The sequence below is a fragment of the Pseudophryne corroboree genome, chromosome 6, assembly GCF_028390025.1.
Source record: "Pseudophryne corroboree isolate aPseCor3 chromosome 6, aPseCor3.hap2, whole genome shotgun sequence".
Classification (NCBI taxonomy): domain Eukaryota; kingdom Metazoa; phylum Chordata; class Amphibia; order Anura; family Myobatrachidae; genus Pseudophryne; species Pseudophryne corroboree.
In genome coordinates, this window is record NC_086449.1 from 190,094,790 (window position 1) to 190,120,843 (window position 26,054).

General features: G+C 46.9%; 1 protein-coding gene across 2 annotated transcripts in view; it reads right to left on the reverse strand.

Annotated features, from left to right (window-relative positions):
* ADAMTS7 (ADAM metallopeptidase with thrombospondin type 1 motif 7) overlaps window positions 1-13,332 on the reverse strand; it is a 212,429-nt gene extending 199,097 nt beyond the window's left edge. The window contains exon 1 of one of the 2 annotated variants that reach the window (XM_063925493.1): window positions 12,734-13,309. In XM_063925493.1, coding sequence (XP_063781563.1) covers window positions 12,734-12,824 — 91 coding nt within the window. In that variant the 5' untranslated portion in view covers window positions 12,825-13,309. Of the gene's footprint in view, window positions 1-12,733 lie in introns of both variants that reach the window. The other variant, XM_063925494.1, reaches the window with a different exon arrangement.
* Window positions 13,333-26,054: the final 12,722 nt, after the last annotated feature.

The window sequence follows — 26,054 nt, forward strand, 5'->3', positions numbered from 1 at the left end:
GGTCAAGAGTCTGGCAATTACAGTTTAATGCCAAAAAAATGCAAAATCATGCACTTGGGTCTCAAAAATCCTAAAGCTAAATATAGTATTAATGGCACTATACTGGAAACTACTGAGGAGGAAAGGGATCTAGGAGTCACTATTTCAGATGACTTAAAGGCAGGTAAGCAATGTAACAAGGCAATGAGGAAGGCTAGTCAGATGCTTGGCTGCATTGGGAGAGGAATCAGCAGCAGAAAGAAAGAAGTAATAATGCCACTGTATAGGTCATTGGTACGGCCTCATCTAGAATACTGTATTCAGTTCTGGAGGCCATATCTTCAAAAGGATATTAATACATTAGAAACTGTACAAAGGAGGGCAACTAAAATGGTGCATGGCCTACATCACAAAACATACCCAGAAAGACTAAGAAATCTCAATATGTATAGTTTGGAGCAGAGAAGGGAAAGGGGGGACATGATAGAAACTTTCAAATATATCAAGGGTTTTAACAAAGTCCAGGACGGAAACATTCTCCAAATGAAGAGAAGCAATAGGACACGAGGACATGCACTGAGGCTGGAGGGGGGGGAGGTTCAGGGGAAATTTGCAGAAAAATTATTTCACAGAAAGGGTAGTGGACAAGTGGAATAGCCTCCCATCAGAGGTGGTAGAGGCTAAGACAGTAGAGCAATTTAAACATGCATGGGATAGACATAAGGATATCCTTACAAAGAAATAAGGCTCAAATAAGGTTAGGGATAAAAATAATGTAAAAAAAAAAAAAAAAAAAAGGGGCAGACTAGATGGGCCAAGTGGTTCTTATCTGCCGACAAATTCTATGTTTGTAAGATTTCCGGGCATACCACTGAAGGGGTTAAAGAAGAGTACCTCCAAGGTCTTTTTAGAGTCCAGTTCCACGTTCCATGACATCAACCACAGAATAGGACGAGCCAGGACAGACGTAGTCGACGCCTTGGCTTCCAACACACCCGCCTTAGAGGACGCCTCCTGAATGTAAAAGGCGGCGGTGGTAATGTGAGACAGGTATTGTTTGGCATTATAAAATCTATCCTCGGGCAGCTCTTCCTCTAATGCCTGAACCCATGCTTCAATACCTTTTGCAGCTGAAGAGGCTGTAATAGTGGGTCTATGTACAGCACCTGTAACGGAGTAAATAAGAATTTACTTACCGATAATTCTATTTCTCATAGTCCGTAGTGGATGCTGGGGACTCCGTAAGGACCATGGAGAATAGCGGCTCCGCAGGAGACTGGGCACATCTAAAGAAAGCTTTAGGATTAACTGGTGTGCACTGGCTCCTCCCCCTATGACCCTCCTCCAAGCCTCAGTTAGGATACTGTGCCCGGACGAGCGTACACAATAAGGAAGGATTTTGAATCCCGGGTAAGACTCATACCAGCCACACCAATCACACCGTATAACTTGTGATCTGAACCCAGTTAACAGTATGATAACAGAGGAGCCTCTGAAAAGATGGCTCCCAACAATAATAACCAGATTTTTGTAACAATAACTATGTACAAGTATTGCAGACAATCCGCACTTGGGATGGGCGCCCAGCATCCACTACGGACTATGAGAAATAGAATTATCGGTAAGTAAATTCTTATTTTCTCTAACGTCCTAAGTGGATGCTGGGGACTCCGTAAGGACCATGGGGATTATACCAAAGCTCCCAAACGGGCGGGAGAGTGCGGATGACTCTGCAGCACCGAATGAGAGAACTCCAGGTCCTCCTCAGCCAGGGTATCAAATTTGTAGAATTTAGCAAACGTGTTTGCCCCTGACCAAGTAGCTGCTCGGCAAAGTTGTAAAGCCGAGACCCCTCGGGCAGCCGCCCAAGATGAGCCCACTTTCCTTGTGGAACGGGCTTTTACAGATTTTAGCTGTGGCAGGCCTGCCACAGAATGTGCAAGCTGAATTGTACTACAAATCCAACAAGCAATAGTCTGCTTAGAAGCAGGAGCACCCAGCTTGTTGGGTGCATACAGGATAAACAGCGAGTCAGATTTCCTGACTCCAGCCGTCCTGGAAACATATTTTCAGGGCCCTGACAACATCCAGCAACTTGGATTCCTCCAAGTCCCTAGTAGCCGCAGGCACCACAATAGGTTGGTTCAGGTGAAAACGCTGGAACCACCTTAGGGAGAAACTGAGGACGAGTCCTCAATTCCGCCCTGTCCGAATGGAAAATCAGATAAGGGCTTTTATAGGATAAAGCCGCCAATTCTGACACGCGCCTGGCCCAGGCCAGGGCCAACAGCATGACCACTTTCCATGTGAGATATTTTAACTCCACAGATTTAAGTGGTTCAAACCAATGTGACTTTTGGAACCCAAACTACATTGAGATCCCAAATTGCCACTGGAGGCACAAAAGGAGGCTGTATATGCAGTACCCCTTTTACAAACGTCTAAACTTCAGGGACTGAAGCTAGTTCTTTTTTGGAAGAAAATTGACAGGGCCGAAATCTGAACCTTAATGGACCCCAATTTCAGGCCCATAGACACTCCTGTTTGCAGGAAATGTAGGAATCGACCCAGTTGAATTTCCTCCGTCGGGCCTTACTGGCCTCGCACTACGCAACATATTTTCGCCAATTGCGGTGATAATGTTTTTGCGGTTACATCCTTCCTGGCTTTTGATCAGGATAGGGATGACTTCATCCGGAATGCCTTTTTTCCTTCAGGATCCGGTGTTCAACCGCCATGCCGTCAAACGCAGCCGCGGTAAGTCTTGGAACAGACAGGGTCCTTGCTGGAGCAGGTCCCTTCTTAGAGGTAGAGGCCACGGATCCTCCGTGAGCCTCTCTTGAAGTTCCGGTTACCAAGTCCTTCTTGGCCAATCCGGAGCCACGAATATAGTGCTTTCTCCTCTCCATTTTATAAATCTCAGTACCTTGGGTATGAGAGGCAGAGGAGGGAACACATACACTGACTGGTACACCCACGGTGTTACCAGAGCGTCTACAACTATTGCCTGAGGGTCTCTTGACCTGGCGCAATACCTGACGAGTTTTTTAATCATGTGGACGACTTCTGGGTGAAGTCCCCACTCTCCCGGGTGGAGGTCGTGCTGAGGAAGTCTGCTTCCCAGTTGTCCACTCCCGGAATGAATACTGTTGACAGTGCTATCACATGATTTTCCGCCCAGCGAAGAATCCTTGCAGCTTCTGCCATTGCCCTCCTGCTTCTTGTGCCACCCTGTCTGTTTACGTGGGTGACTGCCATGATGTTGTCCGACTGGATCAACACCGGCTGACCTTGAAGCAGAGGTCTCGCTAAGCTTAGAGCATTGTAAATGGCCCTTAGCTTCAGGATATTTATGTGAAGTGATGTATCCAGGCTTGACCCTAAGCCCTGGATATTCCTTCCCTGTGTGACTGCTCCCCAGCCTCGCAGGCTGGCATCCGTGGTCACCAGGACCCAGTCCTGAATGCCGAATCTGCGGCCCTCTAGAAGATGAGCACTCTGCAACCACCACAGGATGGATACCCTTGTCCTTGGTGACAGGGTTATCCGCTGATGCATCTGAAAATGCGACCCGGACCATTTGTCCAGTAGGTTCCACTGGAAAGTTCTTGCGTGGAATCTAACGAATGGGATTGCTTCGTAGGAAGCCACCATTTTTACCCAGAACCCTTGTGCATTGATGCACTGAGACTTGGTTCGGTTTTAGGAGGTTCCTGATTAGCTCGGATAACTCCCTGGCTTTCTCTTCCGGGAGAAACACCTTTTTTCTGGACTGTGTCCAGGATCATCCCTAGGAAACAGAAGACAGGTCGTCGGAACCAGCTGCGATTTTGGAATATTGAGAATCCAATCGTGCTGCCGCAACACTACCTGAGATAGTGCTACACCGACCTCCAACTGTTCCCTGGATCTTACCCTTATCAGGGAATCGTCCAAGTAAGGGATAACTAAAATTCCCTTCCTTCGAAGGGATATCATTTCGTCCATTACCTTGGTAAAGACCCGGGGTGCCGTGGACCATCCCTACGGCAGCGTCTGAACTGATAGTGACAGTTCTGTACCATAACCTGAGGTACCCTTGGTGAGAAGGGTAAATTTTGACATGAAGGTAAGCATCCTTGATGTCCCGAGACATCATGTAGTCCCCTTCTTCCAGGTTCGCAATCACTGCTCTGAGTGACTCAATCTTGAATATGAACCTCTGTATGTAAGTGTTCAAAGATTTTAGATTTAGAATCGGTCTCACCGAGCCGTCTGGCTTCGGTACCACAATAGTGTGGAATAATACCCCGTTCCCTGTTGCAGGAGGGGTACCTTGATTATCACCTGCTGGGAATACAGCTTGTGAATGGCTTCCAAAACTGCCTCCCTGTCAGAGGGAGACGTCGGTAAAGCCGACTTTTGGAAACGGCGAGGGGGAGACATCTCGAATTCCAATATGTACCCCTGAGATATTACCTGAAGGATCCAGGGGTCTACTTGCGAGTGAGCCCACTGCGCACTGAAATTCATTGAGAACGGGCCCCCACCGTGCCTGAGCTTGTAAAGCCCTAGCGTCATACTGAGGGCTTGGCAGAGGCGGGAAAGGGTTTCTGTTCCTGGGAACTGGCTGATCTCTGCAGCCTTTTTCCTCTCCCTCTGTCACGAGCAGAAAAGAGGAACCTTTTGTCCGCTTGCCAACAAAAGACTGCGCCTGATAATACGGCGTCTTATTTTGAGAGGCGACCTGGGGTACAAACGTGGATTTCCCAGTTGTTGCCGTGGCCACCCTTTCAAAGGCAATACTTCCAAATGCCGTTTGGAATCCGCATCACCTGACCATTTTACTGGTAGAATTGGACAACGCACTTATACTTGATGCCAGTCGGCAATTATTCCGCTGTGCATCATGCATATATAGAAATGCATCTTTTAAATGCTCTATAGGCAATAATATACTATCAATATTTCCAGTCAGGGAATCCGACCATGCCAACCCAGCACTGCACCTCCAGGCTGAGGCGATAGCTGGTCGCAGTATAACACCAGTATGTGTGTAAATACCTTTTTGGATACCCTCCTGCTTTCTATCAGCAGGATCCTTAAGGGCGGCCATCTCATGAGAGGGTAGAGCCCTTGTTCTTACAAGCGTGTGAGCGCCTTATCCCCCCTAGGGGGTGTTTCCCAACGCACCCTAACCTCTGGCGGGAAAGGGTATGCAGCCAATACTTTTTAAGAAATTATCAATTGTTATCGGGGGGGAAACCCACGCATCATCACACACCATTTTATTTCTCAGATTCAGGAAAACTACAGGTAGTTTTTCCCTCACCGAACATAATACCCCTTTTTGGTGGTACTCGTATTATCAGAAATGTATAAAAACATTTTTCCATTGACTCAATCATGTAACGTGTGGCCCTACTGGAAATCACGGTTGTCTCTTCACCGTCGACACAGGAGTCAGTATCCGTGTCGGCGTCTGTATCTGCCATCTGAGGTAACGGCCGCTTTAGAGCCCCTGACGGCCTATGAGACGTCTGGACAGGCACAACCTGAGTAGCCGGCTGTCTCATGTCAACCACTGTTTTTTTATATAGAGCTGACACTGTCACGTAATTTTCAACAGTACATCCACTCAGGTGTCGACCCCCTAGGGAATGCTCTGATAGAGGACAGGACCCCACTAGCCCTTTAGGGAGACAGAGGGAGAGTATGCCAGCACACACCAGAGCGCTATATATATACAGGGATAACCTTATATAAGTGTTTTTCCCCTTATAGCTGCTGTATGTTTTAATACTGCGCCTAATTAGTGCCCCCCTCTCTTTTTTTTAACCCTTTCTGTAGTGTAGTGACTGCAGGGAAGAGCCAGGGAGCTTCCCTCCAACTGAGCTGTGAGGGAAAATGGCGCCAGTGTGCTGAGGAGATAGGCTCCGCCCCCTTTTCGGCGGCCTTATCTCCCGGTTTTTTTTATATTCTGGCAGGGGTTAAATGCATCCATATAGCCCAGGAGCTATATGTGATATTTTTTTGCCATGTAAGGTATTTCTGTCATGTTTTATTGCGTCTCAGGGCGCCCCCCCCAGCGCCCTGCACCCTCAGTGACCGGAGTATGAAGTGTGCTGAGAGCAATGGCGCACAGCTGCAGTGCTGTGCGCTACCTTATGGAAGACAGGAACGTCTTCTGCCGCCGATTTTTCCGGACCTCTTCGCTCTTCTGGCTCTGTAAGGGGGCCGGTGGCGCGGCTCCGGGACCCATCCAGGCTGGACCTGTGATCGTCCCTCTGGAGCTAATGTCCAGTAGCCAAGAAGCCCAATCCACTCTGCACGCAGGTGAGTTCGCTTCTTCTCCCCTTAGTCCCTCGATGCAGTGAGCCTGTTGCCAGCAGGTCTCACTGAAAATAACAAACCTAAACTAAAACTTTCACTAAGAAGCTCAGGAGAGCCCCTAGTGTGCACCCTTCTCGTCGGGCACAGAAATCTAACTGAGGCTTGGAGGAGGGTCATAGGGGGAGGAGCCAGTGCACACCAGTTAATCCTAAAGCTTTCTTTAGATGTGCCCAGTCTCCTGCGGAGCCGCTATTCCCCATGGTCCTTACGGAGTCCCCAGCATCCACTTAGGACGTTAGAGAAAATAGATTTCAGGCATCCCTCCACATGCTCATCTGTTGGTTCCTTCAGTGAAGTGACAGTGGTGACAGGCAGAGTGGAAGATACCACTAGGTTAGTGACATGAGAATCCACCGGCGGTAGTTTTTCCCACTTGTTACGTAACTCTGCAGGGAGAGGATAGCGAGCCAAGGCCCATTTAGACAGAGGGAATTTCTTCCCTGGATTAGACCAGGGTTTCTGCCTGATGTCCACCAAATGGTGAGAATGGAGTAATAGATTTTTAACCACCTTCTGCCATTTAAACATATCGGTTTTACTTAGCTACAGTAGTGGAATCCTCATCATCGGTGATTTGTAGGATCTGCTTAATAGCAACCACTAGGGCAGGGACGTCAATTTGCAATGGAGAATCCTTATCAGAAACACCTGATTCAGTGTCTGACAGGACAGTATGCTCCCCCTCTTCTTCAGATGAAACATCTGAGAGATTTGAGGATTGTGAGGAGGAAGCAGCTCGCTTAGATGACCCAGATACATGGGAGTGACCTGGAGTAGGTTTTTGTCTGACCAAGGATTGATTGAATTGCTGCAACTGGTTAGACAAATTTTCCGACCAAGGAGGATTAACCAAAGGGACAATTTGTGGCTGTAGTGGCACAGGTGGTCCTATAGGGGGCCTAAGGTGTTCCACCAGAGTACCTAGTATGTTTGTGAACGCAGCTCTGGGTGGCTCCTGATTGGTTACAGGAGCTGCGGACTAACTGGGAGATATGACACACAGTACACAGACCATCATACAAATCTTCCCCCTCCAGTAAATCCTCGGCGCATGCTCTGCATGATGCACGAGCGTCCAGACTTACTACCCTTCTTGTTAGACATTGTACACAAATGCAACAACAGTGTGGTTTAGAACGATAAAGCACAAGTACAATACCTGCGAATAAATTCGTTAGTATGTGACTGAATACACAGTACACAACACCTGTGAATAAATCTGGTATTATGTGACTGAGTACACAGTAGAATACACGTAATGGGTAAATACTGTGACGCACTATATATATGACCCAGGCACACCTAGTCCCTTAGGCTACAGAATATAGGGGGTCATTCAGAGATGATCGTAGCTGTGCTAAATTTTGCTCCGATACGATCATTCACACTGACATGTGGGGGGACGCCCAGCACAGGGCTATCCCGTCCCGCATGTCAGTGCTGGCTACCCCCCCTCCCTGCAGAAGTGCAAAGGCATCGTACTTTGCACTTCAAGAGTAGCTCCCGACCAGCGCAGCCTTAACGCGCTGGCCGGAGCTACTCATCGCTCCCCGGGTCCGCATCGGCTGCATGTGACGTCACGCAGCCACTGCAGCCAGCCCCCCCCCCCCCACATTCGGTAAGCCCACACCTGCGTTGGCCGGGCACACAAAACGGCGGCCATATGCCGCCGTACCCCCTCCCCCTTTGCCCAGCGACCGCCTCTGCCTGCTTTCGGCCATCTGGCATGCCCCAGCGCACTGCAGCGCCGGCGCATGTGCAGTTCTGACCCGATCGCACCCCTGCGATACACTGCAGCGTGCGATCGGGTCAGAATGACCACCATAGTCATAAATATATCTAGCAAACACTGAAAGTGAAACCACTCAGCAGATACAGGCACACACAGTCGCAGGCAATGCAGATAATTATTATGACAATAAAACTGCACTGGACTAGCATATGTACAGCTATATATATAACACTGTGCGGTCCTAGACCGGAGGTATATATCAGAATAGTCGTACAATATATCCTGTAATAGATACTCTATCTTAACTAACGCTGTCTGTATAAAGACATGTAGAACACATAAGTGTTTGTAAAGTCACAGCGCTATATACAGGCGGCTTTACAAGGGAGACCTTGCCCTGCAGTCCCGGAGACCAGCCGCAGCTATGCTTAGAAGATGGTGCCCAGCGCCTCAGTCAGAGTCGGATTAAGGCTATGGGGGGCCCCTAACAGAGGCAGGGAGATCAAATATATATATATATATAAAATATGGGATGTAGTTATGTGACCGGCGATCAGGAGACCGCCGGTTACAAAACCGACGGCTACATTTCACTCCCTTCACAATTTCTAGTTGGTATGTCGACTAGAAGGGACTATTCCCACTCGTGGGTGTCCACGACGCCCATAGAGTGGGAATAGAACCTGTGGCGAGTGCAGAGCAGCTTGCCACTTAGCCTGCCGGGCATCTAAATGCTGAGATCTCACCTTCGGTATGGTGACCGGCGGTCTCCAAACCACTGGTCACACAATACCAATATAATATATATATATATATATATATATATATATATATATATATATATATATATATATATATATATATATATATATATATATATATATATATATATATATATATATATATATATATATCCATCCAAAATAGAACCCCGGCACTCAGGTCTTATGTGTCACCTTGCTCGGGTGCCTTCCCATCAGTCCAATTCCTGATGTATATAATCCATATATTGCATATATTGGGCGGGACTCAGACTTTTTCACGCTGGTTAAACAGTGAACAAGCCCCGCAGGGCTGCTTTTAATGTGACGTTTCGGGGTACAAAGATCCCCTTCCTCAGACAATCAAAAATTGATTGTCTGAGGAAGGGGATCTTTGTACCCCGAAACGTCACATTAAAAGCAGCCCTGCGGGGCTTGTTCACTGTTTAACCAGCGTGTGAAAGTCTGAGTGCCGCCCAATACATGGAAAATATATATATATATATATATATATATATAATCAAATTGCGCTAAAAATATGCCTTAAACACAATACTCCTCAAAGAGGATCAGCTGCTAATCTCCAAGACAGTCCTCCTGCCAGTTGAGAACCAGTGGTTGAAAAATGTTGATAGTTGTTTGGAGAGCGCTCAAGTATGCATTAGAGTCTTTTTGCAATCTTTCTATAGTATCTCACAAAAATGGTCACGGATAGTGGGATGATCCTGAAAAATACCCTCTCACCAGATTCACCAGACAGTAAAATCACTCGTTAGTCCTTCGCAAAAATTAATAAAAATTCTTTCTTTTTTTTTTATCTTTTTTTTAAAGTTTATAACTCTTACATTGGTCTTTAGACAATCATGGGATATGGTCTTATATGGACTAGCTGTCCACCCCAGCCGGGGAGGAGCTCAAATGGCAGCTTGTCCACCCACTATGTCTCATCACCCAATGCGTTTCGTCTAAACATAGACTTCCTCAGGGGTGTTTTTATATGTAAGAGCGATGTCCTAACTGTAGAAACGTAATGCTTGGGAAAGTATCCCTAAACACGCACCACTAAAAAATCCTAATGCTAATATCCTAAATTTAGAGGAATATCCAATGTAGGGTACTGCAAACTTCTTAAACCAGCATACAGGAACAATTCAGACTCTCTAAGACAGCTTTTATTTTTTGTTAGCTGCAATCTGGAGCTGCTGTCCTCAATGCTGTCCTCACACTGAATCTGAATATATATATCTATATCTATCAAAGGCATGATGTCTGGCTTTCCCCCTGCATGAACAATGCTGCTGCGGTTGCCCACCGGGTGTTGCGCTGGGTGGCCGCACAAATAAATCCACAATTGTCCCAATGGTGCAGCACTCCTGGCGTCTAAGTAATACCACTGTTTTAGGCATAAGTTTGGCAACGTTTCAGTGCCCTTTATTAGTGTGGCACTTTCATCAATAGTGGTATTACTTGGACGCCAGGAGTGCTGCACCATTGGGACACTATGTACATACATACACCTGCTTATACAGTATATGTTTACACATGCACATATATATATATATATATACACACACACATACACATATATATATATATATATATATATATAATACCCACACACACATAATTACACACACACACACCATAAAGCAAAAAAATTACAATTTAACACAGCAGCAGGTAAATAAAAAAAAAACACAACAAACAATACACCCAGCTTACTTTTTGATCTGCTGCTGGTGAGACAGGAGAGCAGCTACAGCTCGCTCCCCCACGCAACCCCTCTGGCTCCACACATCTTCCGTGCAGCCTGCGTGCCCAGCCAGTGACTGAGCCGCAGGCTGCTACTACTTCTCACCCATTGGACAGCTGAGCCGTTGCTCAGCTGTCCCTTACTTCATGAAGCGCCAGCGCTGTTAGGTTGCCAGGGCAACCGACAGGGAGACGCGCGGGGTCCGGGAGGCCAGTGCTGCAGGTCGGATCGCTAACGGAGATCCGATCTGTGGCTGGCGGCGGGGGGGCCCTTTTAGAAAGGAGGGCCCGGGGTACATACCCCCTGGGCCCCCCCCTTAATCCGGCTCTGGTCTCAGTCAGGGAGTGAGGGAGAGTGTGAGGCAGCTCCAGGGTGGGGAAATCTGCAGTAGATGGCGCCCTGGGCCGGGGGAGGGGCTACAGGTCAAGCGCCGGCTTCCCTATGCTGGTCCTCACCGCCGGTACTATGGAGTCTTATTGAAATGGGCGCTAGTACACCTGACCTGTACTCCTATGCCCTGGCAGTCTAGTGGGATCCCTACTCGATTACCGTGTCCACGCCAGCGCCACGGTCCGTCTCCCTAGACCGCGACAGGAACGCGATTTAATAGCGGGTCCCGCCTGGGTGACCCTCTTACCTGCTCCCCATAGCAGCCACGTGAACCAGGAGAGCGTCTGCGACCGTGTGCCTAAAGCCGGGGCGTCTCCGCCACAAGTACCCGGGAACCGAGCCAGCGGAAGTATGCGACGCCGCTGGGGAGGTGACGGAGCCACAGCACAGAATATCACCCTGACATATAAGTGCTGCGGCCATTGAAGTCTTCTTAGAAAGCTTTTCAGGGCCGCACAGTGCAGCCCCCATGTGAAGTTACCTGATGCTGCAGGCACCAACTCGATACTGAGCTCTCAGTGCCTGGAGGCGGGGTTATAGAGGAGGCCCCAATGCATCCTGGGACAGCCTAAAGCTTTAGGCTGTTGATGCCTCTGGATCAAGATCCACTCTACACCCTGATGTTTCCCTGTGGAACGTAATGTACTCTGCTGCAGAAACATTTATTATTATTATTATTATTATTATTATTATGTTTGTAGATACATCTGCCTTAAAATTGAAGTGGACTACTAAAGGTGTCTAAAAGTATTGAATACATCGAATGACTCTCCTGTGTTGAGGAGAGCACTTATGCACCTGTACACAGTATCATGTATTTCAATCTACAACACTAAAGAAGTAAAAATAACCCCTGTATCACCCACTCCTACCCGGCGCATTGTCATACTTCTGCAAGGCAGGCAGGAACACATGACCACTGTGCAGAATGGATTTTCCTCCTGCACCTGGGAGGTCATGTAACCAGGTGACATTAGTGACCTTTTCTTATGTTGTGCCTGTTAAACAAGATCAGACTCTGCTTTTAAGCCTCCAGTGCCAACTGAAGGGTTAAATGAGTACAGTCCCCAGCAGTGTGTGTGGGCAGAGCCACAATGCAAAGGGGGGGGGCACTTTGAGACATTCAGATGCCTCTTTTTGGTGGTACACGGTACTGGCACAATTTCTTTGTTTAATTTTTAATAAACATAGTACTGTACATTGCAGAAAGAAATCAGTGATATAATTTCAGAAATGAATAAAATAAGCTTCTGCGCACTCATACAGTCGAGCTGTACTAAGCTTTGGAGAGTGATAAAGTAAAAAGATAAAAAGGCTCATTTATCAATGAGTGATAAATGTCACTGTGAGTGATAAATTGCACCAGGCAATCAGCTCCTAACTGCCATGTTACAGGCTGTGTTTAACAAATTACAGTTCGGAGCTGATTGGTACTTTATCTCTCTCCAAGGCTTAAGTGCATCTGGCCCATGGTGTTGTAGCTAATGTAAGTTATTGCACCAACTTATACCTTTAGGGGAGTACCAGCAACCTTTGTTACCATTGTTGATAGTATCTTCTTTATATTTAAAAAAAAAAAAAAAACAGCACCGGCTTTCATTGAGCGGAATTACATTTTACTTAAATGTTTATCACATGCCAAGGCTTCAGTTGGACAGACTCTTTTATTCTTGTCCCTGGAGCTGACAGTCCAAACTATAACAAGCAAAGTCACTGTAGAACGCACCAAGCAGGGAGGTTACCCACCTGAAAGCAGAGGGGCCACGTCTTGCAGACCACAGGAGAAGAGAGCCAGCAGAAGCCACATCCTGAGAATGCAGATAGGTCGCTTTGTCATTGGGTTAGTTGTGTTGGCATGCTATAGTAGTGGTCCCAGAGCTGTGGAGTGTGAGGGCAGTGTGTGGGTGTGCAGAAGGTGATGGCAGCAGTGTGTCAGTGTGTGATGGAACATGTACTTGAGTGTGTGTGGGATGTTTATTCTCCTTTGTGAGCTGCTATATATACATGTGTGCTTTGTTAGTAGTGTGATGTGAGGTGATGCTGGGCTTGCAGTGGTTAGTGTACAGTGGGAGGGACCAGCACTTGGTATATGCCTATGACTTGTAATACATCCCTCTGTGCCACAACCGGTGTCCTCCTCTATCCCCTGGTGACAGATTGAGTCCAACATCCGTGAGATTCTCCAAGTCTTTTGTCTCTTGTCATCTGTTTCTTGTCCAGGACTGTGAAGCTGGCAGAGACCCTCCTCCTGCACCCCCAATCTCTCCTCCTCTTGCACTGCCTTCTATCCCCTTGTCCTTCCCACACACTCAGTCTTGTCTTTCATCTGTCCCTCTCTCTACTGCCCCCTTCTCATCATACGGTCCTTATACCTCCCTTTTGTAATGACTATTTCTGTTGTATATTATATAATTCCTCCGCCTTTTACCATTGTGTTATTCTAGAGACAGGTGGTATTCCCGATTTTGTTACTGTGATTACAAAGTTTGAAGTTGATATAATTCCTCTTGGAATACTTGTACAATAGGTCCTGCCCGAGCCCCGAGTGTGGAGATGCTGCAGTTTGGTGATCTGTCGCCACCTAGTGAAAAGTTCTTTAAAATGCATCTGGGCTCATATACAGAGTAATACAAATGAAATGAGAACAGGCCTGAGCAGATCTGCTTGTCACACAGATGCCTAAAACACCTGCCTTTGCAGTCTATTTAATTTTTTGTTTTTGCATAATTTTCGTTGTAAAAAGGCCTTTTTACCACTTCTCCAAAGTATCAAGAGGCATGTAGTAGATTGCTCCAGTGGCAACTCTGCCCGGTTATACCGCTTTCACATCGCAATGCCAGGTCCCACCCGGGAATTGGAAATGGGTTCTTCCCGGGTGGGACCCGGCATTGGACCCTACACACCGCCATCCCGAGTCGGCAATATGCCGGGTTGGGTTGCCATCCAGGGGTGGGGACGGAGCCTGAATTGGGGGCGGAGGCGGCACTGGCAGAGATAACATCTCCGCGGTGCCTCTCGCTATGTAGTGAACGGGTCCCGGGTCGTATCGGGCCGGCAACCCGTTCACACTGCACCTGACCTGGTATTTAACCCGGGAATAACCCTTTTTTTTTTGCTGGGGCATATTGCCGGGTTGGTGACCTCACCGGCGGGGGCAACACTTAGAGATCACGTGATCTCCAAGTGCCGCCCGTCTACACAGAGTGAGCGGAAAACGGGTCACATCGACCCGACTTCCCGTTCACACAGCACAGCGAACCGTGTTGAACACGTGTTCAACCCTGCTTGCTACTAGAGTTGGAATACCGGGTCACTTGACCCAAATTATTCCAACTGGGCCCTTTCAGACCGCACAGTAATGCGCACACATGTGCAATAACCTGTGTTAAAAGCTGGCGGTCTAAATTGGGCATTACATGATGCCAGAGAGGAGAAATGTCCGAAAAGCCTTCTGCTTCCTCCCTCCGTTGTAGCCTGCTGGCCTCGTTCCTTCTCCATTGCAGCACATGCTCCCGGGTCCATGCAATAGCAATGACTAAAACGTAGGCTCTGGTTGGTTTATTATGTGCTACTGTCTTACGGTTTTTATTGTGCCACATTGTGTAGGCATATGCTGGATGTTGGGAGGCTCGCCAGAATATGCTGTCATTTGTTGTCGTTGCGGCTGAAAGCATGGATCTAACAGTGCATGTGACATACGCAGTATGGCCTCAGACACAGAAGGGGAGATCAGTTCAGCATTATGCTGTTGCCGACAATAGTACACACTTTGCCGCAGGGTGACTTCATGCAACACCTCTCTGTCGACTGACAAATGGATAAACATGATCAGAAATGCATTCTATAATACTGAGAAAAGTGGTGGAACTGAACGTGGCCTAGCACCCAACAAATAATGGGGATTGATGAATAGGCCTGTCAGTGCTGAAATCCCAGCCGTGTGCAGCCCATTGCACTACGGTGAGCATACGAGTAACACTTTTTACTAATTACCGGGGCCCAGGTATGATGGAAGGGCCCAGCCTCCCCCCCCCCCCCCTTACTTGGCAGCTCTTCTGCTCAGCCCAGCACATGTTGCTGAGTGCTGGGCTGCAGCGTGGATAGGGAAGCGCTTTAAATACTATTTTTTTTTTTATTTTTTTTTGTTTGGTGCATGGCCATGCCTCCTGCATTTACGCCATGCCCCCTGAAAAGTACTTGGGCCGAGCCAAGCTCCCTACTGCCCTGCTCATCCTCCATCATTAACTCTTGTGCATGGGGCGGGACAGTCAGGGGGATATCCAATTAGCCGCAGACATTTACCACAGCTGATTGTCCCACCTGGGGGCTATCTTATTAGCCCCAATAAGCCAGCGCGAGACACAGTTTATCAGGGATTTTGTCTCAGGAAGGCAAAACCAAATCTCCAGAAACAGCCCTGTTTTCATGCGAAAATGGGGCTGTTTTTACAAAAAAAACACACAGGTTTCACTGAACCTGTGTGTTTTCTTGTAGGAAAGCTATTTATTTTATTTTTTTATGGGCAGTCCAACTTGGATAGCCTTTAAAAAATAAAATAAAAATAATAATAATAATAATAATAATAATAATATTGGTGAAACAAGTGAAAAAAGTGTTGTTTCACCTCTAATTGGGTAACCACCCTCAATCACTAGGCATCAGATCAAATTTTGGGTAGGCACCAGTTGATGCCAATGCTGCCTGCTGAGAAAGGTAATGTTTGGCATTTAGCAGTGAAATAGGCTAGTGAGAAGTGAACATCCATTTCCACCAGAGATCTGGCTTGCCATTGCTTGCTAAATAGACCCTCAAGTTGCTAAATGGCAAGAGCAGGACATTATTGTTCTGTGGAAATTCTGTAGTTTTGTAAAGGACTTCCCCTTATGGCATGATCAGTCTTTCTTTGTCTGTTCAGGATTAGGGTCTCTGGGGAGTCAAGTGGCACATGGTTACCAAGGTTACCGCATGGCTGGGTAGAGTCACTAGGATTCCTGTGTGGGACATCTCTTCCTAGGAGATTTGGTATGTCTTTTCTAAACATACTGATATTTACTGAAGCCCTGAACATATAAATTTCCCTACCCCAGTCAGTTATGTTGTGTATTATAATTTATTCCTGTATAGGAATATATCTCTTTGAGCAATTAAATGTACATGATAAATACGGGACTTCTAGATTATTAAGAAAAATTAGACATGCATTACTCAATTGCCTAAAGGTGCATACAGACTAGACGACGTCGCTCTCTGAGTGTGAGTGCTTCCCCTCCCGGGTCGGTGGCCGGTCGTACACACTGAGCAATATGACCGTTCATATCGCTCAGTGATGTCACGCTGTGGCCGGGCCGTGCATGCAGCTCCTGGACGACCGTTCAGATTGGGCATATATGCACCGCCGACACAAGGGTCTTTAACGACATGCCGTGCCGCGCATTGGCCATCGTCACCGGCATACACACTTGCCGAGAAAGTCAACGAAGTTGTTCATTTGATCGGTAAGTGTGTATGCACCTTAAGAGCTGCCATTTATCTGCACAAGTAAATCTGTTATGTTTTACTAAATGGCATTAGCACATCAAGTTCACTTTTTCCCAGATGTAACGCACCACATTTCAGTTGTACTGTATCAGCCCTACTATACCCTTGGTCGCTGCAGGGGAGAACATTTTGTTCGTGAACCAGACTTTTTTTCATTTTTTATTTAGTTAAGGTGCATACATGGTGCAATATGCCCTTAACTTTCCTTACGATTTTGACTTTCTAGTCAAAATCGTAAGGAAATTTAGTGCATATCGCACAGTGTGTACACAGCTTGCGATGCCGATGTGCGGTCCCACGGGATCGGCATTCCAAGAAAAAAAATAGCTGTGCAGGCAGCCCAACATTGACTACACACGGTGCATCGCGCGGTGTGTACACAGCTTAAGGTAATTTTGAAGTGAACAAATGCAAAATACTCACCATCTGTGGCCTGATTTAGTAAGGTTGGGTATATATACACCTGAATAATTTTTATGCAGAATGACCAATCTCACGCTTTATCTGATGATGGAGCACACACGAAGTTGCTCATGCACACTATACAACCATCATCATTGCCTAAAGAAATATCTATTCTGAGATTATTGGCCAATTAATCTTTTACTCTGTATCCCTATTTCCGTACACACTGGCAGATGTACATATAGATATATTTGCTAGCTATAGCGGATGGCGGTCATTAGGTCGACATGCATTGTGTTGACCATGTTTGGCCAACACGCATTGTCGACGTGTACTAGGTCAACATGGAAAAATGCCGACATGAGCTTTTCACAATTTTTTCCCCTTTTTTCCCCCCCTTTTTCATACTCAACGATCCACGTGGACTACAAAAAGACACCAAAAAAACTAAAAAAAAAACCTCACCTAGTGATCATGTCGACCCAATGCATGTCAACCAAACGTGGTCGACCGATGTATGTCGACCTGACTCAAGTCGACCTAATAAACCACACCCAGCAATATCATCTTATATGTTTGTAAATTCCGTTGCCTTTAGAACAACTGGGGCTATTGCCTATCCCACTTTAATATAAATATTGGGGGAGGGGGGTTGGGTGGGGGGTGCTGGGTAAAAGATGTACTGTCTAACAGATTGTCTGCTTTATATTCTAATATATAGTATACGACACAAAGTTTTTCCTTTGAAGCAAATATAAAAAATAAAAAAAAGTACACATAAAAGCATGAAAAATATTGGAATTGAATCATGAGATGGAGAAAAAAATAAATCAGTTTCCGTGGTTGAATAATGCATACCAGCTTTACTTTCTAGACGCATTGCCTTTAAATTGTTATAGAAGTCGTTTACTTATATAAAGATGCTCCAAATTCTCTCTTTTAAGACTTAATAAACAAACATCTTCTTTCCAGATGTAGCACAATGGAAATCCTTGTACATGACATAACCTAATAAAAAACAAAACAAAATTCTCATAACCATCAGGCCGCCCTACTAGACTCTTCCTCATACTTGCCGACATTGCTGCCCTGGTAGGTGAACTGGGTGTGTGTCTGGTGGTAAGGGGGCATGTCTGTGGGCATGGTGGCATGAAAATGTCATTGTGGCTCCGCCCCCCGCTATCTAGTGCTTAGGAAACTGGATAGTGGCACTGGATAGCGGGGGGCGGAGCTACGATGACACAATCCAGCCCGAATTGGGTCATTGGGTCCCCCTCAGACCGCCCCCTGGTGCTCCGTTGTGGGCAGCCAAGGAGGGATGCGGGGGCTGGCGGTAGATGCGGGACACTTGTTGATCATTCCGGGGGGGTGGGGGGGTGGGGGGGGGGGGGAGGAGGTTTCATCCCGTGAGGGCAGGAAAGTATGCTTTTCCTGTGCACCTGAAATACCTTTCTTATCCATTATCCATTAACCTGTTCAAAACAGGTGCAGGCGATCATACATTAAGAGGGAAGTCCAGGAGCAGAGCATTGTGTCCCTCCTGGAGGGGGTCATGTTGGGAGGTATGCTAAGGACCGTATCCCCACAGAGTCTCACCCGCATCCAAAATGGAAGATTTTTTTTTTTTTTTTACGAAACAAGTTGGAGCAAGAGGAGTTACATACCTGGGTCTAGATCAGGCATTTCCAACCTCGGTCCTCAAGACACACTGACAGTCCAGGTTTTAGTGATATCCATGCTTGAGCACAGGTAACTTAATTAGTACGTCAGTGCATGGAAAATAGCAATGTGTTCCTACTTCATACTTGCCTACCTGACCCCCTCCATGAGGGAGAAAATGCTCTGTTCCTGGACTTTCCTGGTAATGTATGATTGCCATCACCTGTGGTGAGCTAGTTAATTGATAAGAAAGGTGTTTCACCACAGATGATGGCAATCATACATTACCAGGAAAGTCCAGGAACAGAGCATTTTCTCCCTCATGAAGAGGGTCAGGTAGGCAAGTATGTCCTACTCCAACATTCAATACCCGGCAGAACATAAAAGTATGCATAAACTGCAATCCCAATATCCATCTAACGTATTTATTAAGGATGAGACTTATCAAACCTTCTAAAAAGGACAAGGCATTGCCTATAGCAACCGATCAGAATGTAGCTGTCATTTTATGTAGCGTGACCATATTATGCATTTTACCTGGGACGCTCATGGATTACACATGTTCTGTGGCTGGCTGACTTCAAGCCTACATTTCAGATGGCTGTAATCAGCCACAGAACCTGTGTAATTCATGAGCGTCCCAGGTAAAAGGGATAATGTAATTACTCTATTTTATAGCAGTGCTTCTCAAATCCAGTCCTCAGGACACTCTTGCAGTGCAGGTTTTCTCTGTTTCCTTACAGAATCACAAATAAAATACCTAAAAATGTGTTCGTCCGTAATGACTACACGTGCTCCAGCAAGGAGATATTGAATACATGTACTATTATTGTGGCCCGAGGACTAGCTATGAGAAGCACTGTTTTATAGAATGTACTAGATCACTGATGACTAGAATCTGATTGGTTGCTATGGACACCACCTCCAGGGGCAGATTGGCTAGTTGAAAAGCTGCCCGTGGAATTTCTGGAAGCAGCCATAATGGGGGTGGAGTCTGTAGACTCCCCACTATACATTTTATGTGTACACACACACACACACACACACACACACACACACACACACACACACACACACACACACACACACACACACACACACACACACACACACACACACACACACACACACACACACACACACACACACACACACACACACCCCCCCCCCAGTCATCACTGTATTGTGTAAAATAACGCATAATGACATCACCATTATAAGATCGCGGGTGGGCCTTTTTTATAAAAGTTATGCGTGAAACGTCGGTGGTTTCACTATGCTTTATTTTTGCACAATGCATTAATGGTTATGTCTATGTTCCCTTTGTGATCAGGACCAGGAAGTGACAGCACGAGAGGGCAGTAGATAACTTCTGCCCTTACAGCATAGTTGCCGACTTCTGGGCTGCTCTCTCCGGGAGAGAGCAGCCCGTCGGCTCAGCAGGGGGGGGCGGGCAGTGAGGTGACGTGACAGGGGGGTGGGCCAGAGGCGGAACGGGGCATGGCTTCTGGGGCGCATAATTTAAGCCACGCCCCCACTGTGTAATGCCGCGATTACCGGCATTATACAGCAGGGGGCGTGGTTACGATGACGCGATTCAACAAGAATCGCGTCATCGCCTGCCCGGACCGCCCACTTTACTCGTTAAGTGGACGGCGGGCAGGGGGTGACCCGCGGATATCGGGAGACTTGCCTGCTCTTCTGGGGGGCCGGGAGGGTCACCCGTTTTTCGGGAGCCTCCCGGCCATTCCGGGAGGGTAGGCAAGTATGCCTTACAGCACCTAAATGTGTTATCCATTCTCCATTCATTTGAGGTTTTGTTATATCTATGCACCATTGGATCCTTGCCATCTCGCTTCGCTCGCCATGCTTCGGTCTCGGTGTCTCGTTTCTCTCGCCACAGGTTACTATTGCATATAGTTTGTGACATTGACTCAGGGGCTTATGGGAAAGGTTATCTCCACGAAGGGTAACTAGATACTACCATACATTAATAAAATTGATGTGATAAAATTGACACATAACCGCAGCGTTCCAACAGCGTTCATTCGAAGTGAAAAAGAAGGAAAACAGAAGCACACCAATCTAACAAAACAAAGAAAACAGAGGAACTAATAACAAATGTGAGTCACTTACTCTTCAGACCACTTACCTCCTGATTGTTGCATCTGATTAAATAGCACGGAACTACCTTACTTGGACATTTCATAAACCATCCATTTTACCAACAAATGCCTGTATCTGTATTATTGGAATTTTGTTTTTCATGCACAGCTGCACCAATGCAATCTTACCTACAAACACCTAAAAATTCTTACAGAACCACCATTGCTTCTTAAACCTCACAATCTTTTCATTACATACGGTCCAAATACATTTCAACACCCACTTTATCTACGCTTCTGATTCATTTCATACTAAATCAACACCCATTGAGCCGACACTGCTTTTCTCATCTGCATTTCTCCAATTCTTCAACTCTGAATTCCTTACAGCCTCCACTCTTACTTCCACTTTCCCTCAACCTATTTACCTACTAAACACTATGTCAAGGCTTTCTTATACTCCCCACATCACTCAGTGTCTACCTAATCATGTGTCTTTATCCTTCTCCCCTAGTCTCCTACACCTCCTCCTCCCTCCCCTCCTCTGTCTCCCCTCCATCTCTCTGTATACTTCCCCCTCCTTTCCTGTTACCCCACTTTCACTCACGTCTGCCCCATGGTCCTGCTACCCCACAACTCAGCCCTGCTCCCTCTCTCCCTTCCCTGTCACCTCCCCACACCCCCATCCACACCACACTGACCTCCCTTCCTGCCCACCTCCTGCAGTTTCCCCTCCTAGCTCTGGCACCCGCACCATCACTACTCTCTCATCATCCCTGCCCTCAAAGTTAATCTCTCCTCATCGCTACAGCAACCCTGATAATCTCATTCACATCTCTCCCACAAACTCATACCCCCTATCCTGTGCCCTGTGGAATGCCAGATCTTTTTGTAACAAACTGGTCCCCACTCATGACCTTTTCATTTCCAACTACCTACACCTACTAGCCATTACTGAAACTTGGATTACACCCTCTGACACTACTTCTCCTGCTGCTCTCTCTGCTGGGGGCCTCACATTCACACACACACCCCGACCTGGGGGTCGCCATGGGGGTGGTGTTGGGGTCCTTTTACCTTCTAGTTACTCCTACCAACTCATACCACCAGAACCATCCCTTACATTCTCTACATTTGAGGTCCATACTATACGCCTCTTCCAACCAGTCCCTCTTAGAGTAGCTGTCATTTACCGCCCCCCTGGCGTTGCTTCCAAATTCATTGACAACTTTGCTTCCTGGCTTCTTCACTTCCTCTCTTCTGACATTGCTTCCATTATCCTATGCAATTTCAACATCCCTATCGACATCCCCACACAATCCCGAGCCTCTAAACTCCTTAACCTCACCTCTTCACTTGGTCTCTCCCAGTGGACCTTCTCACCCTACCATGTGAATGGGAGCTCACTGGATCTGGTCTTCACTCACCGCTGTGATATTTCTGATTTTTCCAATTCCCCATTTCCCCTCTCTGACCACCACCTGCTCTCCTTTAACCTATCTCTCTCGACTTCCCCATCTCTACCTCCCAAGGCTACCATCATTAAGCGTAACATTGAGGCTATTGACACCACATTCCTTTCCTCCCTGTTTGACTTGCTTCTCTCTCCTATTCTCTTTCTCTCTCTCTCTCTCTCTCTCTCTCTCTCTCTCTCTCTCTCTCATGCCCTGAACAAGCCACTTCCATATACAATGCATCCCTTACTTCTGCTCTTGACTCTGTTGCTCCACCAACCACTATTCACCCTCGCAAATTACCACCTCAACCCTGGCACACCAAATGCACCAGATATCTGCGAAAATGCTCACATACTGCTGAGCGACACTGGAGGAAATCACGCTCTAAGGCAGACTTCCTCCATTTCAAACTTATGCTCTAATCCTTCAGTGCTGCCCTTTCTCTTGCTAAACAGTCATACTTCAAGAACCTCATCTCCTCCCAGTCTTCCAACCCCCGGCGCCTCTTTGGAATTGGAATTTGGTTTTATTGTCATTAAATATTCAACGCATGAACAATCAATGAAATTTTCATGTAAGCAAAAAACAAACAAACACCACAGAATATGTATAACACAAGAACAATACCATAAGATACTTTAAAAGAGCCATAAGGACATAATAACACATACACAGATACAACAATCCTATCTACATTTAGAACCATTAAGCATTGTTATAGCCCTAGGAAAAAAAGCTATCTTTCAGCCGGCTGGTCTTACACAATATCGATCTATAGCGGGAGTTTGAAGGAAGCAGAGTAAACATCCCATAATTAGGATGAGTCGCATCACCCAGTATACTCCCAGCCTTCGCAAGGAGCCTCTTCTCATAAACAGACTGAATACTGGGCAATCGTAAACCAATTATCTTGCCAGCAATAATGCAGAAATGTACACCTGGCGCTGTCACCTACAGAGTGAGGGCAGCTAATCTTAGGGGACTTGATCCCAAATTTCCCCAAAAAGATAAAAAAAACTAACCAAACAATAAGACAGCGCTTCTCACTTTGTATAAAGGTATTTTTTTACTTCATATATATAATTATCACAATTAAGCACCGGCCGCGGCCAGTGCTAAAATACTAAAACATACAAGATAAAAAATGTGTTTTAACACATATGATACTATATTCCACACAAAGATAAAGTACAATGAATACTGCAATTCCCATATGACTTTAATTAAAAAGGCTCATGGGAATATAAGGTGCATGCAAGTTTTAAACTACTGGCACATAGTAAACTTATACCAGACGATCTCAGTTAACTAATGAACCCAAAAAGTGCAGTGCAAGGTATTAATTCAGCAAGCAGCATGTAATTAGTAAGTCAGTCCACATGCAGATATATCACGATGTTAATCAAGCAGATGTCACTGATTAAAGTCCATCCATATTAGTGCTTATAACGTTGTAGCTGATAAATTGCTAGTATAAAAGCATATATGTGGGAAAGGCAGTAATTAAACACTGCAGTCCAAAGTCCACCTACGGTACATATGCTATGTACCTGAGATTGATACCTCTCCTTAGTTGATGTAAGGCATGGCAGCCTGATTCATGGAGACTGGTGGACAATTGAAGACCTGCGCAGTGTTCCCTTTTAGGAAAAAGCCTCTCTCCAATGTAGCAGCAGCGGCCAAATTAGCTGTGAGTAGCAGAGTGTAGTATTCCAACGGCCAATGAGTCCACAAACGCGTTTCTCCGCCTACCCTTCCTCACTCTCTGCTCTTGACTTTGCCACTTACTTCACATCCAAAATTGACTCCATACGTAAGGACATCACATTACACCAGACCATCAGTAACCAGCTTTCCCCCATCCCTTACCACCCCTCCCCATCCCTCCCACCTACTCTGACCTCTTTCTCCCATGCAACTGGAGAGGAAGTCATGGCCCTCATTCGTTCCTGTCCCCTCACCACCTACCCACTTGACCCTATCCCCTCCCGCCTCCTCCGCTACCTCTCTCCTTCTGCTTGTTCCCATCTTTCCCACCTTCTCAATCTCTCCCTCTCATCAGGCACTGTCCCCTCTGCCTTCAAGCATGCACTCATCTCTCCTATTCTTAAAAAACTTACCCTTGATCCAAACACTCTCTCCAACTACCGACCCATCTCTCTCCTCCCTTTTGCCTCCAAACTCCTTTAGCGTATTGTCTACAACCGCCTTACTTCCTTTCTTTCCTCACACTCACTACTTCACCCATTCAAGTCTGGCTTCCGTCCTCTCCACTCCACTGAAACTGCCCTTACAAAAGTATGCAATGACCTCCATGCTTCTAAATCTAAGGGACACTACTCTCTACTTATTCTACTTGATCTCTCTGCTGCTTTTGACACTGTGGACCATCCTCTCCTACTGCAAATCCTTCACTCCATTGGTCTGCGCGACACTGCCCTCTCTTTGCTGTCTTTCTACCTCTCTGACCGTTCATTCTCTGACTCTTCTCATGACTCCACCTCCCCCTCACTTCCACTAACTGTAGGTGTACCCCAAGGTTCTGTCCTTGGTCCTCTCCTCTTCTCTCTCTATACATCCTCACTAGGTAAGCTCATTAGTTCTTTTGGTTTCCAATATCATCTCTATGTTGATGACATCCAAATCTATCTTTCCTCCCCAGACCTCTCCCCTGCTCTCCTCACTCGTATCTCCAACTGTCTCTCTGCTACCTCTTCCTGGATGTCCCAGTGCTTTCTTAAACTTAACATGTCTAAGACCGAGCTGATCATCTTTCCTCCCTCCCGCATAACCTCACCTTCTACAATCTCATTATCTATTGATGGCACTACTATCTCCTCTAGCCCCGAAGTGCGCTGTCTTGGAGTAATCCTTGACTCCTCCCTCTCCTTCAAACCACACATTCAGCACCTCTCACAAACCTGCCGTTTTCATCTAAAAAATATTTCCAGGATCAGACCCTTTCTGACCCAGGATGCTACTAAGACTCTTATCCACTCACTGGTCATCTCCAGAATGGATTACTGTAATCTCCTCCTGACTGGCATTCCTGACAAACACCTCTCTCCACTCCAATCTATCCTCAATGCTGCTGCCCGGCTAATTTTCCTCACCAAACGCACTACGTCTACCTCTCCTCTCTTATTAGACCTTCACTGGCTCCCCTTCCCTTTCAGAATCCATTTCAAGCTTCGCACACTCGCTTACAAAGCACTCACCCACTCCTCTCCCATCTACATCTCTGATCTTATCTCCCTTTACACTCCCACCCGTCCTCTTCGCTCTGCTAATGCACGACGACTTTCCTGCCTACGGATTACCTCCTCCCACTCCTACCTCCAAGATTTTTCGCGTGCTGCACCACTTCTCTGGAATTCCCTACCTCTCCCCCTCAGACTCTCCACCTTTCTACAAAACTTCAAACGGGCACTCAAGCAGAGCTGGATTAAGGGGGGTGCCAAGGGGGTCATTACCCCGGGCCCCCCTTTCATAAGGGGCCTCCCAGCCGACGCTGGTCTACACCGCTCTGGTGCTGCTGTTCCCTCTGCCCTGTATCAGTCGCTGACCCGTGAGGAGTGGGGAGGGAGCCACACGCACAGCCGCAAGCGGGACATCACACACCCGCTGGCAGTGCGGAATCCTCCCTCCCCAGCAGCCGGGAGTCTTCTCCTCCCTGCTGCAGCGTGGAGCCTTGACTCTGACAGCTCCTGTAGCCGGTGGCTGGCTTTTTGCTGGGAGAGTGGGGGGAAGGAGATAATTGATATTGAATCACGTCATATTGGCTCCGCCCCCTCCCCGTCGACCAGCGGCATTTTTGCCGTGGGGGTGGGGCCTGATGGTGAATTGTGTCCCTGGCTGGCTCCCAGCAATATCTCCTGGCTGCGGCATCCTCACCCCTTTCCA